The 14219-nt window shown below is 43.6% G+C and overlaps 1 protein-coding gene across 1 annotated transcript in view; it reads right to left on the bottom strand.

Moving 5' to 3' along the window:
- The window catches only part of Cers3 (ceramide synthase 3), a 64824-nt gene that overhangs the window by 35621 nt on the left and 14984 nt on the right, over positions 1-14219 (bottom strand). Inside the window, exons 4-8 of the mRNA XM_051148699.1 lie at positions 13825-13882; positions 12488-12538; positions 11036-11128; positions 9768-9896; positions 6287-6393 (exon numbers count right to left, since the gene is read on the bottom strand). Of these exons, the coding sequence (XP_051004656.1) occupies positions 6287-6393; positions 9768-9896; positions 11036-11128; positions 12488-12538; positions 13825-13882 (438 nt within the window). The remainder of the gene's footprint in view (positions 1-6286; positions 6394-9767; positions 9897-11035; positions 11129-12487; positions 12539-13824; positions 13883-14219) is intronic.

Here is a 14219-nt window from a genome sequence, read left to right as displayed (position 1 = left end):
CATTCTTTTCACAGTTTACCAGGTAACGTGAACTAGCAAACATACATTGCTCATTTTAACTCGTGTGAAGAATGAGCAGGGCATAGGAGATGTTTCTCACTAACTTCTCCTTGTGGAAAGTGAGGGCAGAGCAGAGGACTCCCCCACATGTAGAATCCCCCAGGAAGGCACTTGAAAGAGCCTCAGGGGCATTTTCTCCATGTTGAGAGCTCTGTAGCTTAAAATTCCTTTAAAGGAAAGAGGTGGCAGGGAAGGTCTTTGAGCAGTGGCTCCAGAGGTGGGTGGAGATATTTAGGTAGCCTTTCATAACCAGGTAAGTCGGGGGTGTAGCCTTCCTTTTAAGAGCAACAGGGAAAGCTGGTTTTAGGAAAGTATGGAAACACCTGACTCAGCTCCTGAGCACTGGATCCCTGACAAGATGCCATTTGCCCTAGTTCCTTAGTCATGGGGTGGAACACACTGCCCCCCTGTGACCAGGAAGTTCCGGGGAAACCCACAGCCAACCTGGCAAACTTGCAGGGCTCTTGGAAAGGAAAGAGCAGCCATTAAAATGCAGAAGCTTCTGAGGGAGCTTAGCCTGGGAAGAGAGGTGGGGCCACAGGAGAGACTGGGAGATGCAGGTCAGAGGTCACAGATTTCAGAGCATGCCTTCAGCTCAGCTGGGCCCCAGTTCTGCTGTAAAATGAGAACTGCCTGCCCACCTCCTGGGGGGATTGCAGGCACTGACCTTGGTGCCTGCGGGTGGGCTCAGTGCACTGTAAGATCTCAGGATGAGCAAGGAAAGCTGTCACTCTGTCTTTACTTCACCTGTTTCCTCAGCCCTCCTCTCCTAAACAGGAACACAGTGGGAGCAGGCCCATCTCTGAGCTGCGAGCTGACTATGCTCTGCTCTACCCAGAAGGAACCACTTGGCGTGGAGATCAGGCTAGGAGGAGGGCAGAGTGGTATGTGTCTTCTGAACATCCCCCATGGGAGACCAGAGGGCACGGAGGGAGGAACCGATGTGGTACTGGCCACTGTCTGTCACTTTTCAGGTCTCACAAAAGGATGGCCCAATCTCACTCTGTGCTGCTTCTCTTTTGCTCAAAGAGTAAGAAGAAAGCCCATCATGGCATTGGTTCCTGCTAATAGTCTCCGGCCATGAGTGAAGGGTGTCTCACTGGACCCAAGCTATTTGTTTGTTTATTAGATATCATGAAAGGGTCTAAGGTCAATAGTCTCTACTGCAGCACCAAAAGCCAGGCCCTGCACTATGCTACAGAAGCTTCCTGGAGGTTCCTGAACTGAGGGCTTCCACGGATTGTGCCCCTAACACGCTTGCCCAGACTTTACAGCCAGTCTTACCAAGATACAGTAAAATTTCCTTTCTTCGACTGTTGCTCCAACCTTTGGGGTGTGGCTCCAAAGTGCATCACATAGCAGGAAGTAACTTCTGAGGCTTAGCTTACAGAAGGAAATGCAGTGTATGCCTAGATTTCCCCCAGGACATTCACCCTTGGAATAAGGAGGCCAAGGCCAAGTGAGGGGGCTATCTTCAAATGTTCCAGACAAGAGCCCAGCTCAGGACCTAGCCAGTGATGGTCACAAACCAGTGTCACCAAGTAGCTGCTCTTACATGGATCTCTTCAAGCATGTGGCTGAAGAAGGCCTCCAGAAAGTTCCAACTTTCTAGTAGTCACTGCTAACTGCCTGGCCTCCATCTGGTTGTGACCACATGAGAGACTCTAAGGAGAAACCACCTGGCTAAGGCCAATCATGCCCAAGAACTAGCAGAGGTGACAATGATTAACAAACGATTCAAAGGAGATCTCTGCAAACTGGCCTGTGGATAAAATCTGGTCCAAGATGGGTATTTTATTTTACATCCAACGGTCTACATATAGCTTGATATATTTTTAAAGAGTTGTAAGACAAAACAAAACCAAGAAAAATATGCGACACAGACCATATTGTTCTCTCAAAGTCTAAAATATTTCTTCTCTCACCCTTACCAGAACAAGTTTGACCAGCTCTGACTTAAATCACTCAGCGTCCAGGCAATTTTCCTGGGCAGAAACATCAGACTACAACCTGAGCAGAGGCACTCACCCACCTGAGATTCCTACTGTTTATGAGCAGACTGTCATGTACTCCAAGTGTTGCTGTATAACCTTGCTTCTCTGTTTGGCCAATAAAAGGCCTACACCTGGGCAGGAGAGAAGGAAGGGGCTGAGCAAAGATGTGTGGGCTTTGGGGACAGAAGGATCTTGGGTAGGAGACTGGTACCACAGGAGGAAGGAGGAGGAGAATCACGGTGAGATAGACTAGAGCCACGTGGGCCAGGAGGAGGGACTCTGCAGCTCTGCAGGGAAAGAAGCAGCCCAGGTGAACAATATAAGTAAGTATTTGAAGATTATCGATGGGAACTAGCCCAGATAGAAATGATTAGAGCAGATGGCATGGGATGGGGGCTGGGAGATAATGGAAGGTAGTTTAGGGGGTTAAAAATCTGCCCAGCTCCAGGTAAAATAAGGTTTATTCTAAAATACAACAGGTGTCTGTGTCTTTTATTGATTATGATAGCAGGTTAGATATATTTACATAATAATTATAGGTATTTAATAATAAACATTATTAGACATTTCTAGTTTCTACAACACACCTCTTCCACCAATAGCACATAAGTGTTCCCCTTTCCACACATCTGACACTGGTGGTCATCTGTATGCCTGATGATGGCTATTTTTCCTGGGTAAAATGAACATTTAAAGTAGATTTAATCTGAATTTTCCAGATGGTTAATGGTGCTGAGTACTTTAAAATATTTCCTAACCATTTGTAGTTCTTTTGAAAACTATTCAGTTCCACAGCCCTGTTTTTAATTGGGTTGTTTGTTTTCTTTGAATTTAGTGTTTTTATATTCTAGTTGCTATTCATCTATAAACTGTATAGCTGGCAAATATTTTTTCCTTATTTTTTAGCCTGGTTCTTCATTTGATTAACAATTTATTTTGCTGTACATATGCTATTTAGTCTCGTGAGATCCTGTTTGTTGGTTGTGGCTCTTATTTCCTGTGCCAGAGTCCTGTCCTAGAGTCATATTCAGAAAACCTTTAAACTAAATTTATGTGTTGTAAAACTCCCCCTACTCTTCTCTTTAGCAGTTTCAAAGCATCAGGTTTTATCTTATAGTCTCTGATCTCTTTGGAGTTGAGTTCTGTACAGAGTGAGATACAGACACCTAGTTTCATTCTTCTACATGTTGGCATCCAGATTCCCCAGCACTGCTTTTTGAAAATGCTCTTTTCCCCAGCATATATTTTTCAGCTTCTTTGTGAAAATAATCAGGTAGGTACAGTTGTGTGAACTTATATCTGTGTCCTGTATTCTACTCCACAGATCTATATGTCTACGTTTGAACCAATACCATGGTGTTTTTAGATGGTTTGGTTTTGTGTGCTTACCTTGGAGTATCTTAGGAACCCAGAAACTAGAAAGAGAGGACAGTGCGGGGGAGGTCGCCTAAATCATGAGATATTGTACCTAGTAGGTTAGATGAGGGTGGGACAAGGGTATCCTGGTGTAGAAAGGTTCAAGCAGGGCGTGGTGGGAGGTAGGGATGATGAGGGAATGGCAAAGGCTAAAACAAAATGAAGCAAGTATAAGAAAAGCACTTGGTAACTGAATTTCTAGTAACTCAGTTAAAAACTTTACAAAAATCTGAAGACAGATACCTTGCAAAGATGAGGCAATGGAGGTCTAGAAGCAATGAGTCATTAAACAAAAACCTTGGTGTCAAGTGTGGAATACAGGCATTGGAGTCATTGATCAGGGAGGTTTCAGAGCCCCCAAAACATTGTAAGTTCTCGTCATTGCTCTTGGTCACTCATCAGTACTAGTTGGTAAGACCCCACTTCTATGGACATCACACATCTTAGCTGCATGATGCAGAGAAATCAAGCAGGAGTTGGGCTGGAAGGTTGCTCCCTGCTGGATGGATCTCATGGTGCCAGATGTTGCTATGAAAGCTGCTTCGGGGTTAAGGACATTGATTGCCTAGCCCAACTCTGAACTTCATGAACTACAATACCAGCCTGCTAGGTAAGATAGACCCAGTGATGCAATGGTGGTGTGACTATTATGTGAGTGACCAACCACTCTCTAATTCAATTTGGGGCTTGTTCTTCAAGAGAGAATCCGTGCTTAATATTGTTAACTTGGTCTAAAACCCATGCTGAAGAGGTCTTAGGCCCTATGTAGGGGGTGTGGGGGACTTAGCATGGTTGCTTAGCTGAATTGACACCACATCAAAGCAAGCACCTCTTAAGTAAATCATATGTTTATACCCAGAAACAAAGGCTCTTCTCAGCCTTAAACACAGAAGCTGATCCTTGTACTAAAGAGAAATAAAGGCAAAGGCCTGTAACTATAAAAGACAAGAAAGGAAAGTTGAGAGCTTAGCCCTGGACAAGGCATTTACACTACCCCCTTAAGTAAGGCCCAGGGAACACCGTCAAAGGGGGGGGGGGTGGAAAGAATGTAAAAGCTAAATGATGGAAAGAGGGGCTGCAAAATATCACCTTGACAGTGGTTGTGCACACGGCCATTGGGTCTACAGAAGTCACATCCTCCAAGTAGTCAGCTATGGACAGGGAAAGGACCCATGGGGCCCAACCACATACTACAGATTTGTTGGCAACTGACACTCTGTGTGAAGGAGATAAGGTACCAACTGTGTGCCCACCAGCGAGTCCACCAAGGTCTGGTATTTGGTCTAATCCCAGGTCCATACAGACAACCCTAATTAAATTATGTGAGACACTAAACAAAACCAAAACTAATAAAGAGGCAAAAGAGGTTGATAGGGAGGCACAGGGGCCGACAGAGGTGGAAGTGTAATGGGAGGGATGGGGGGTGGGTGGGTTACTATACACACAAATTCATAGTGTACATGCACAGAAGGGTAAAAGAACAAAAGTTGCTACCAACAACAACAAAAATTACCAAACAAGGAATGTATGAGGCTTGGCGTTGATTCTAGATTAAATTCTCATTAATAATTTTAATAATATAGCCATTGCCTACTGAGTCTTTACTAAGTAGCAGAGGCTTTTTTAAAACTCTCTCGTGTGTCATATCTCAGATAAGCCTCATGCTAATTCTTATGTCTTACAAGATGAGACAAAGAAGGCACAGAGAGATGATCTAACCCGCCCCAAACCACACAGGTAGTGAAGTGTAGTGCAGGATTTGATTACAGCCTGATTGCCAGCCTTCATATTAGCCACTGCCCTGTACCTCTCCTTTCCAGGAAATGCTAATCTAAGACCCTGTAGTCTTAGTTTACAGAATGTGCCTGGCTTCCTCGGCAAAGACAGCTCCCATTGACCATTCTGGCAGACCTCCCAGGATGCCAGTCAGGGATATTGCCCATCTACCTAAGAAAGAGGTGTAGAACTAGAGTCTATTTGTTTCCACATTCTTCTGTTGAGAGGAGCTGAAGCCCCCAGTCTAGTGTAAATGGAGGTTGTTTCTAGACTTTTCCTTCCAGGCCATTTGATGCTCGCCCATGTTTATTGGTTTCTGTCAGTCAACATGTATGGAATTATGATTGTTAAGACTGGACTATCATGGAAGATATCATATCGTGACCTCCCTTGCAGCCATCCTATGGCTAACTGAAATCAAGAGATGAACCAAGAGCCACTCAATGTCAAAAGATCCCTAGATGTTGGGCTCAGGGCCATGGAGGGTGAAATAATAACCAGGGTCCTCATCTGTCGAGTAGAGTGACAACACCCACTTCTGTGATCTGCAATGTAGATATGGATAGAACTTAGTCCAGTGTCTGACCCCGATGAGGCAGCTATGATTACTGCAACACTGGACCCTGAGGTCTAGGGTCTGGCCACTGGTTTTTTACTGTGTGATCAGAAAAACTGCTGAACACACACACACACACACACACACACACACACACACACACACACACACACACACACACACACACAAAGGCCCACATTCACGAGGCAGGATCATCGAGAGCGAGAACTACTGCCCACCCACTGGGTTACACCCTGCAGCTCCCTCTGTGATAGTTCCACGTTGTAAAGAATTGGTTTAGTTATTTATAAAAACATAAGCTACAATGTTGTGTGTGTGTGTGTTTTTTTTTTTAGTAAAGCTATAAAAATGAATCCATCACATTCTTTATCCAGCTTAATTTGTCAGAAATAACTGGAAAGAATGTAAGGATGAAGGGATGTGACTGTCCCAACAGTCAGGATATGGCACCTTGTCTACTCACCAGAATGGAAAAATCATGAACCGACTGGTGAAGAATACAGCGGAGAAGATGATGAACAGGACATTGCAGGCTTGCTTCCACCCAGCATAAGAAAACATTTTAGCAGACTGAAGAAGAAGAAGAGACATTTAGTTAAAATGCTTGTGACACAATTTTAAAAACAACTGGATGAGGTCTTGCTTGAAAGCAGCCTGGGGAAAGGTCTGTGTTGCGGATGGGAACATATGTTAAATGAGACGAGCCACAATGATAATCCTCAAAGGTAGATGAGTGCTCTGTCTCTCTATGTTTGAAATTTTTCTATAGCACAGTGCCTTAAAGAGATATGTCAAATAGTTATAACAAGGTCCCTGTCTTTTTAAAACACCAGAAGTCAGCACGATGAATCCTAGCATACATTTTATATGAATATCTATGTCACATATCCTTTTCTTTGAGAGGGGAGCTGGCCAGGAGAACGCCTGGAACAGGAGGGAACTGCGGGCCTGGCTGGGATGCTTCAGCCAGGACAGCATTAAAGGTGCTCTACTGAACTCTCCCATGAAGCCCAAGGCTGAGGTGGAAGTGGAAGGCGAGGCCTGGGTAGAAGTTCCTGGAGTACAGACCACTCCTTTAGGGGGTGTGGTAGTTTTAATGGGAGAATCCCCCCATCAGCTCATGGATTTGAATGCTATCTGTAGGTGATGTCATTTGGGGGAGGTTATAGAGCTTTTAGGAGGAGATGGAGGCTTGCTGGAGGAAGTACAACACTGGGTATAGGCTTTGAGGGTATATAGCCTTTGCCCACTTCTTGGTCATGCTGGTTCCTGTGCACAAGTGAAATATGAACTCTCAGCTTCCTGCTTCTGCTGCTATGTCTTCTCCACTATTGTGAATACCTAACCAGAACCTACACCAAAATAAACTCTTTCTTAAATTGCTTTTCACCATGATATTTTGCCATGCCAACATAGAAGTCATTAATACAAGAGAACATGGCTCAGACATGAAAAGTTCAGAGGCTCATGGCCTTCCCAGAATAAAAAGGCAACATGTATGTGCTCCAGGGAGTCTGAACTGCAGTTCCTATGCTTTCCAAATTTTACCAAAGATGACATGAACATCCTATTTTGCTTTCCCAAACTTACCAGGGATTGTGACATCCTGTCAAGGTAGCAGAAGGCACCCCTCTGTATTAGCTTTGGCAGCTAATATGGAAAGCCAGTGTACCCAGAGAATGGGGGCTGGGTAAGAGGCAAAGACCAGAGTCTTAGAATGACTAGAGTGGAGGACATTTTCAAGGTCAGACGCCATGCCAAGGTGGGGAGCTGGATATGTGAACTGGTATCAGAATCTCTGTGAGGCCACTCATGAGGGCAAAGTGGCACCATTGGGCAGAACAACCCTTAACACTTTCTGGACTGTGTAATGATGAAATACAAATGATAGCCCTTCATAAATGCTAAGTATTAATCAGGATACATTAAAATGTTGATGCCAAGAAAAGGTAATAAATAGGGCATGTATAAGAAAGAACTGTAGGTGTGGAGAGAGATTTTTATTGTTGCAAAGAAAGAGCTAAGAGATGTGCCACCTGCCTTGGTTACAAAAATCAGCAGGTTCCAACTCAGGGAAAGTCTACACCAGCAAAGGTGGTGCCAAGTCTGGGTTCAATCAGAACTTGATTGAGAAAACGAACACTTGACAACTATTCAAAGAAACTGTCAGCCTAGGTCCTTGGGAGAAAACCAAAAAGAGGCCGCTGCCACCACCAGGCAGGGTTGCCTCTACCCTCAGCTGTTGATGGAAGGCACTAGCCTTGAGTACGAGCCTCGAGTTAGATCATGACTTATGGATCAAGACCGAGTCATGGTCAGTAACAACATGAGCCTGCGCTTATATTTAACCTTGAGGGGACCTTGACGTCTGACATGCCGTTTCCCCCTGTTTTTCAACCTAAGGGCTTGGAAAGTTGTCAAACAGTCATGAGCTAAATATTATAATATACCATAAGGGATTGACATGACTTCTCATGTTACAGCTGAGGCTTGAAAACAAAACAATAAGTAATTTGCCCAAGTCTCTCTGGGAGTTATGCTATGTCTATGACAAGGTGGAGGGAACGCTGAGAAACCCAAGCATCCAGACCCAGCTTTAACATCTACCTTTCCCCTAAATACAGTGAAGTGTTTTCATATTGGACACCCACCAAAGCTGAGCAAATGAATGTTCTGAAGTGAGACATGAGTGTGTAATTCTTCACTCAGGCCTGATGCAGCCTTACTTTTCAGCCAGGGTCACTGAGATGATTGAGCAGAGCCGACTGTGTTCAGAAAGCAGCAAGGCACAGCCCTGACACAGCCCTGCTCTGCTGAGCCTGCTGCCCTGAAACAGGCATGATAACCTTACCTAGCACTGTGCTGAGAATGGCTTACAAATATTTCAGAGGCCAGTTGCTGATTGCAAATGAATTCTGGTTACTTCTCAAGTAGGATCGGGCAAATTATTTTCCACTTCATGGCCTACAGCCGGCCAGGCATTAAGAATGGTTTGAAAGGGGTATATTTGTAAAAAGGTATAAAAGCAAGGGGTAAAAACACCAAAAGGAATATAAGACAGAAATCACATGAAGTCCACCAAAGTAGATTTAGTCTCTGGCACCTTATCAAAAGCTGACTGAACCCCAGTCTGGAAGAATGGAATTCTATTATATTTAATTTCTCCCATATCAACCTATACTCAATGATTAGCACTCCAAGGAGCAATCCCAAGTGTGAAGTAGTTTAGAATTCTTTTCCCTGGGTTTGTTATAATGAGTACACTGAAGAGAGTCAACACTGGTCCTGGCAAATGGTGATGTAGCTACAGCAGGGGACTGGACAGAGAGGGGACCTTTCAACCACAGCCCTCATGCAGCCGGGATGGATGCTAATGGAAAGGCCGAGAGAATAGAAACAGGAAGACTTCTGACCTAGCTCTCTGCTTCAAGACACGCCCTAAGCCCTGTTTCTCCCTTAGAAAATGAATGGCATTTTACAAACACTAGTTGGCAGTCCCTAAAGCAAGAGATGGGTTGGAGAAAGAGCAAGGTGAGTATTCACTGTGCAGCCAGCCACTAGCTTAAGTAGCAGAGGGTGCTGTCCAACTCTGAGAATTCAGTTCCAAGCTTTGCCTCATAAACAAACAAACAAACAAACAGACAAAACAAAAGCAACCCTGAATTTGTTTCTCATTCAGGTATCTCATATCACTTCCCCAATGGGCAGTAGCTTCCATGGTTACAGACCCACAAACCAGTGTCTTGCTCACACAGGGTAGAGACTAGAAACTACACACCAAGAGACTTCATCTCCAAGGGTCGGGGAGCCTGTACCTTCTTAGTGGTTGGCTGTTTTCAGGACAGAGGGCTCCGCCAAGTCGCTCATAGATAATTCTTTCTGTGAGCACTGACAGAAAGCCAGGACATGGCACTGTCATTGTTTTTTGAATGGCAAACGCTTACCTCTAGCCAAATGTCAGACACATCATGCACAAGCATCACGAGGGTCCCACTGCGAATATAATTAGCACACCAGGAGAAGCTCATCAAACTAATAGCAGCCAGGTGGTGGAGGACGTGAGCGAGGAAATCCTACATAATGAGAGAGAAATGGAAGCCATTTAGCAACAGCTGGCATTTCCCAGTGACTGGAGGAGAAAATAATAATGGTATCACTAACTTATATTTGCATGTTCTGACTTAGGAATTCATATATATTTTATAATATATACTTAGTATTATATATACACATGTGTATGTTTTTTCTTAACACAGTCCTTGTGAAGGAGCCAGGCCAAGTAGTACTCTAACTGGTGAAATGATTTAGCACTGGGACAGCGCTGACCACTTGTCATCTACCTGTAATTTCTGATATTCTCTCCATGGCTGCAAACACTATGTTCTTGGATTCTGTGAGTTTTCTTTAAGGATATCTGTGGACTTCAGTGCACTTACTAGTGTTGGGTACTGCTCATGATGGGCACATGCTCAACGAGCATTTAATCAAGCCAGCTCCCTTTAATCTAATATTTGGTTGATTTTAGCTTTACTTATTGAGCAGACTTTTCTGTGTGTTAGAATTCCACACTGGATTAGTATATGAGGACCTAAGGCACCAACACTGTTTCTCATTTGATTTGATTTGCTGAGTAAAGTCTTGAGGCTGCGCTCAGGGTCTAATGTGGCAACTGACCCAGCAATGTCGTAAACTAGACAGCCCTGAAATGTACCACTCTGTGACCTCACAGGGACATTAATAATGCCTGCAACTCAGTTTCCCTGTAAATAAAGCAAAGTTACTTATGCTTCAAACAAGATTTCTCCTAAGGATAACTATAAAATCGGGAGGAGTATTCTCAAGTCTCTGAAAACATTAGAAAGGACTATATAGTTTTCTATCAAGTAAAAGACGTTATTACACGAACACATTTTCCCTTTGTGTTAGAGGACACTGCCCTCCAAAGCCAAAGGACACAGAAAGGAGAATTATTTTCAGATTGACCAGGAGCACAGCTTCATACTTAAAGTTTCTATGTTTCACCGCAGGCATTTGTCAAGACATCAGAGGATGATGATAATTTGAATTAGTCTATGCATGATCAAAAGCAAAGACAGCCAATGAGACAGAGCCAAATATGTGCAAGATACAGTTTACGGGTGGAATTAGGGATAAAGGAGTGAAAAGAAACAGAAGCAATACAGAAAAGAGGTTTTGTAAATGCAGCACTCACCTTCCTCTTGGTGTCCGAGCCCAGGCTAAAGAGCAGTGAGCAATAAAAGCTCATCTCCAAAATGTAGTACCAGTACTGAGATGGCAGCAAAGGCTGGGGACGGGACAGGAAGACAGTCATTCCTGCAAACGCGCCCTCACGAGCAACACACTTTATTTCACCCAAACCCCACAAAACTGCAGGAGACAGCAAATTCTTAAATTCCCCCAAAAGAATCACAGATAACCTGTCAAGGTGTTTACTTTTTGAAAGAGTAGAGAAGTATTCTAAATCAAATGGAATGTTTTGACTAAAAAGTTTTTTTAATGCTATAGATATGAATGCCCAATTTTAGCTAAATGTGAGTGATGGTAGATATGCAATTACTTAAGGACTCTAAAATTGTCTGTCTGCTAGAATGTTTTGTAAGCACTCTTATAGTAGGGAATTGTTGAGACACTGAGGCTAATTGAGACATGTTGCTCACTGTGATGGACTGTTTTCTTAAGGTACCCACTGCATGTGGCCTTTTACTATCTAAGGCCTTACTCAATCTCCTCCCACAATACCTATGGGTTTGTTCCTGGTATTTGGCAAGGGGAAAGTAATTAATATAATTCTAGCATAGACTTCATGAGCACTGTTTAAGAAAGCTGCGTTCTCATGCCAAAGAGGCAAAAAAGAAAAAAAAAAAGACTATTCAAGTGCCAGCTGGTAAAAATAGGAGTAAGGCCACCAACTGATGTGAAATGTATGAATGATCTCAGTTGACACCACACAGCCCAAACCATGAGTAACCAATGGCTGGCAGTGAGGCAGTAGGCTTGCAGATAGCTTGTTATGCACCAAGGGATAACTGGTACTTGTGAGCAGGGTAAATGGGGTAGCATTAATAGGACTAGAGATGACCTGTGTAATGAATAGGACTTTTCTTTCAATGCACTATTGTTTGTTTGTCCTATTGTTTTACTTTATTATTTATTTAATTTGTAGGGATGTTTTGCCTGCATGTATGTATGGACCACATGTGTGCCTAGTTTCTGCAGAGGCCAGAAGAGGACACTGGATCCCTGGAAATGGAGATATGGATGGTTGTGTGCCACAATATGGGTGTTAGGAATCAAACCTTTATCTTCTTGGGGGAGCAGCCAATGCTCTGAACTACTGAGCCATCATTCCAGCATACTTTGCCATTTTTTTGTTGTTGTTAAGCTGAGGCTAACATGCTTTTTAAAAAAAGACTAATTTTAGCCTGTTCCTTTGGAAATGGAGGCAAAAAGGTTGTAAGTTCAGGGCCAACCTAGGTATCTATTCAGTTTAAGGCCAACCGGAGCTGCCTAATAAGAGTGAGTCACAAAAGCAAAACCAACCAACCAACCAACAAGAAACAAAACAAAACAAAACCCCACTGAGATCTGGGGAGGTACCTCATCTTGGTGTTGACGCTCGAGAGACTCACTAGGGAGGACGTACCTGTGTGGGGTAGTCACGCCAGACCTCCCAGAGGTCATACGCCCATGGCTTCTGCAAAACGGGAGCCAAGAGAGAAGATACAACTTGTCAGCCGAAAGCTGGCTTCAGCAGGAAGCACAGTTCTTTGTGGTGGTGTCCACTGCTGCACTGACCCACTTGTGTGTGCACTGTCACACTGACCCACTTGTGTGTGCACTGTCACACTGACTCTCTTGTGAAGATTCCACTTCCTCTGCTGCCTGCATTTCTCCCTCTGTGAGCCCTGATTCACATTCCTATAAAAGGCTATGAAATGCACTACTTACAGTGAATCTGGGGTCAGTAGTAGGACTGTCTTGTTGAAGGAACTGTTTGGAACAAATAAATATGCTAACAAAGTAATTTCTGAACCTTGAGTTGGGTTAGTAGCAACTGCTTGTAAGCTCAGCACTTAGGATGCTGCGGTGGGAAGGCTAAGTCTAAGGCTGGCATGGGCTATATGGTGAGTTCCAGCCCAGCCTCAGATGCAGACTGAGAATCTGTCTCCAAGAAAAAAAAAAAAAAAAACAGGGACAAAAATAAGCACATAAATAAATAAATGAAAAGGCAAAAATGCCTTGAGATGGTTACAGCAATAAAACATCAGGAGGCCTATTTTGGGCCTTGCTCCTGAGTTCTATCTCTTACCTACATCCATAGCTTGAAAAACATCTCAGCTCTGGAGAGACATTTCTCAAACTCACTAACTTATGGAGTATTATGCCCTGAGAGAACTACGAATGAAGTCCCTGGGAGGAAAGGCTATTTACTTGGGGTGATCTGTATGGCTGATCAACCGACTAGAACTTCAAAGACTGTGGGGAAGTTAGAATGTTGTGGGTCAGAGCCTAATTTTGATGTATCTTGGGGCATAGTGAGCCATTTATTGTCCACCTTTATATGTGACCCAGCATCTTTATGGCTATTAGGTAAATCCTTTGGAATATACAAACAGACCCCTAGGTTCTACCAACCAAAGGTTAAAAGTGTTGCCTTATGGTGCTTAGGCTTATAGCTAAGAATCCACTGCCTTGCTGTAGCCTGCTTGTCTGCTGTTTCTACCAATGTATTTGAAAAGTGTTTCCATTTATGATTTGCTTTGTTCTGTTACTATAAACCTCCAGGAAACCATCTCCACATTGGAACATAGATCTTGAGGTAAACTATATCTGTGTTGCTGGGTCACAGTCACTTTTATTTGGCTCCAGAATAAACTGTGTCTTATCCTTTTGAGGTGAGACCTTTGCATTGACAGAAATCATAGGCACAACTATTTTACATTAAAGATAAATTCCAATGATGTGAAAAGGACAACTTACATCATAAAGAAATACAATTCCAGCCACAGTTAGCACAAGGTAAAATGTAAACCGCCAGCTGCCAAAAGAAAGAGAGAGAGGGCTTTCAGTCGTCTTCCATCACAGCGATCGGCATGCTTTCAGCCTTCCATCACAGCGATCAGCATGCTTTCAGCCTTCCATCACAGCGATCAGCATGTAGGGAAAAGGGAATTTGATACAAGAGACTTTGAAGTTCATGGATCCTAGAGTCAAACAAGTATATGCTTATGCCCTATGCTGTCATTTTGTCCTGAGATCCACATGGAAGCATGGAATTCAATAGTGGAAAGAGCAATGCCCGACACGTTACAATACCTGATCTCAGTTCCACTCCAGAGCCACAACGGTGAAAGTATGATGACGCTTGCTCAAGA

Source organism: Acomys russatus, chromosome 7 (assembly GCF_903995435.1).
Source record: "Acomys russatus chromosome 7, mAcoRus1.1, whole genome shotgun sequence".
Classification (NCBI taxonomy): domain Eukaryota; kingdom Metazoa; phylum Chordata; class Mammalia; order Rodentia; family Muridae; genus Acomys; species Acomys russatus.
The sequence above is the reverse complement of the archived record's forward strand: the minus strand, read 5'-3'. Positions and strand labels throughout refer to the sequence as shown.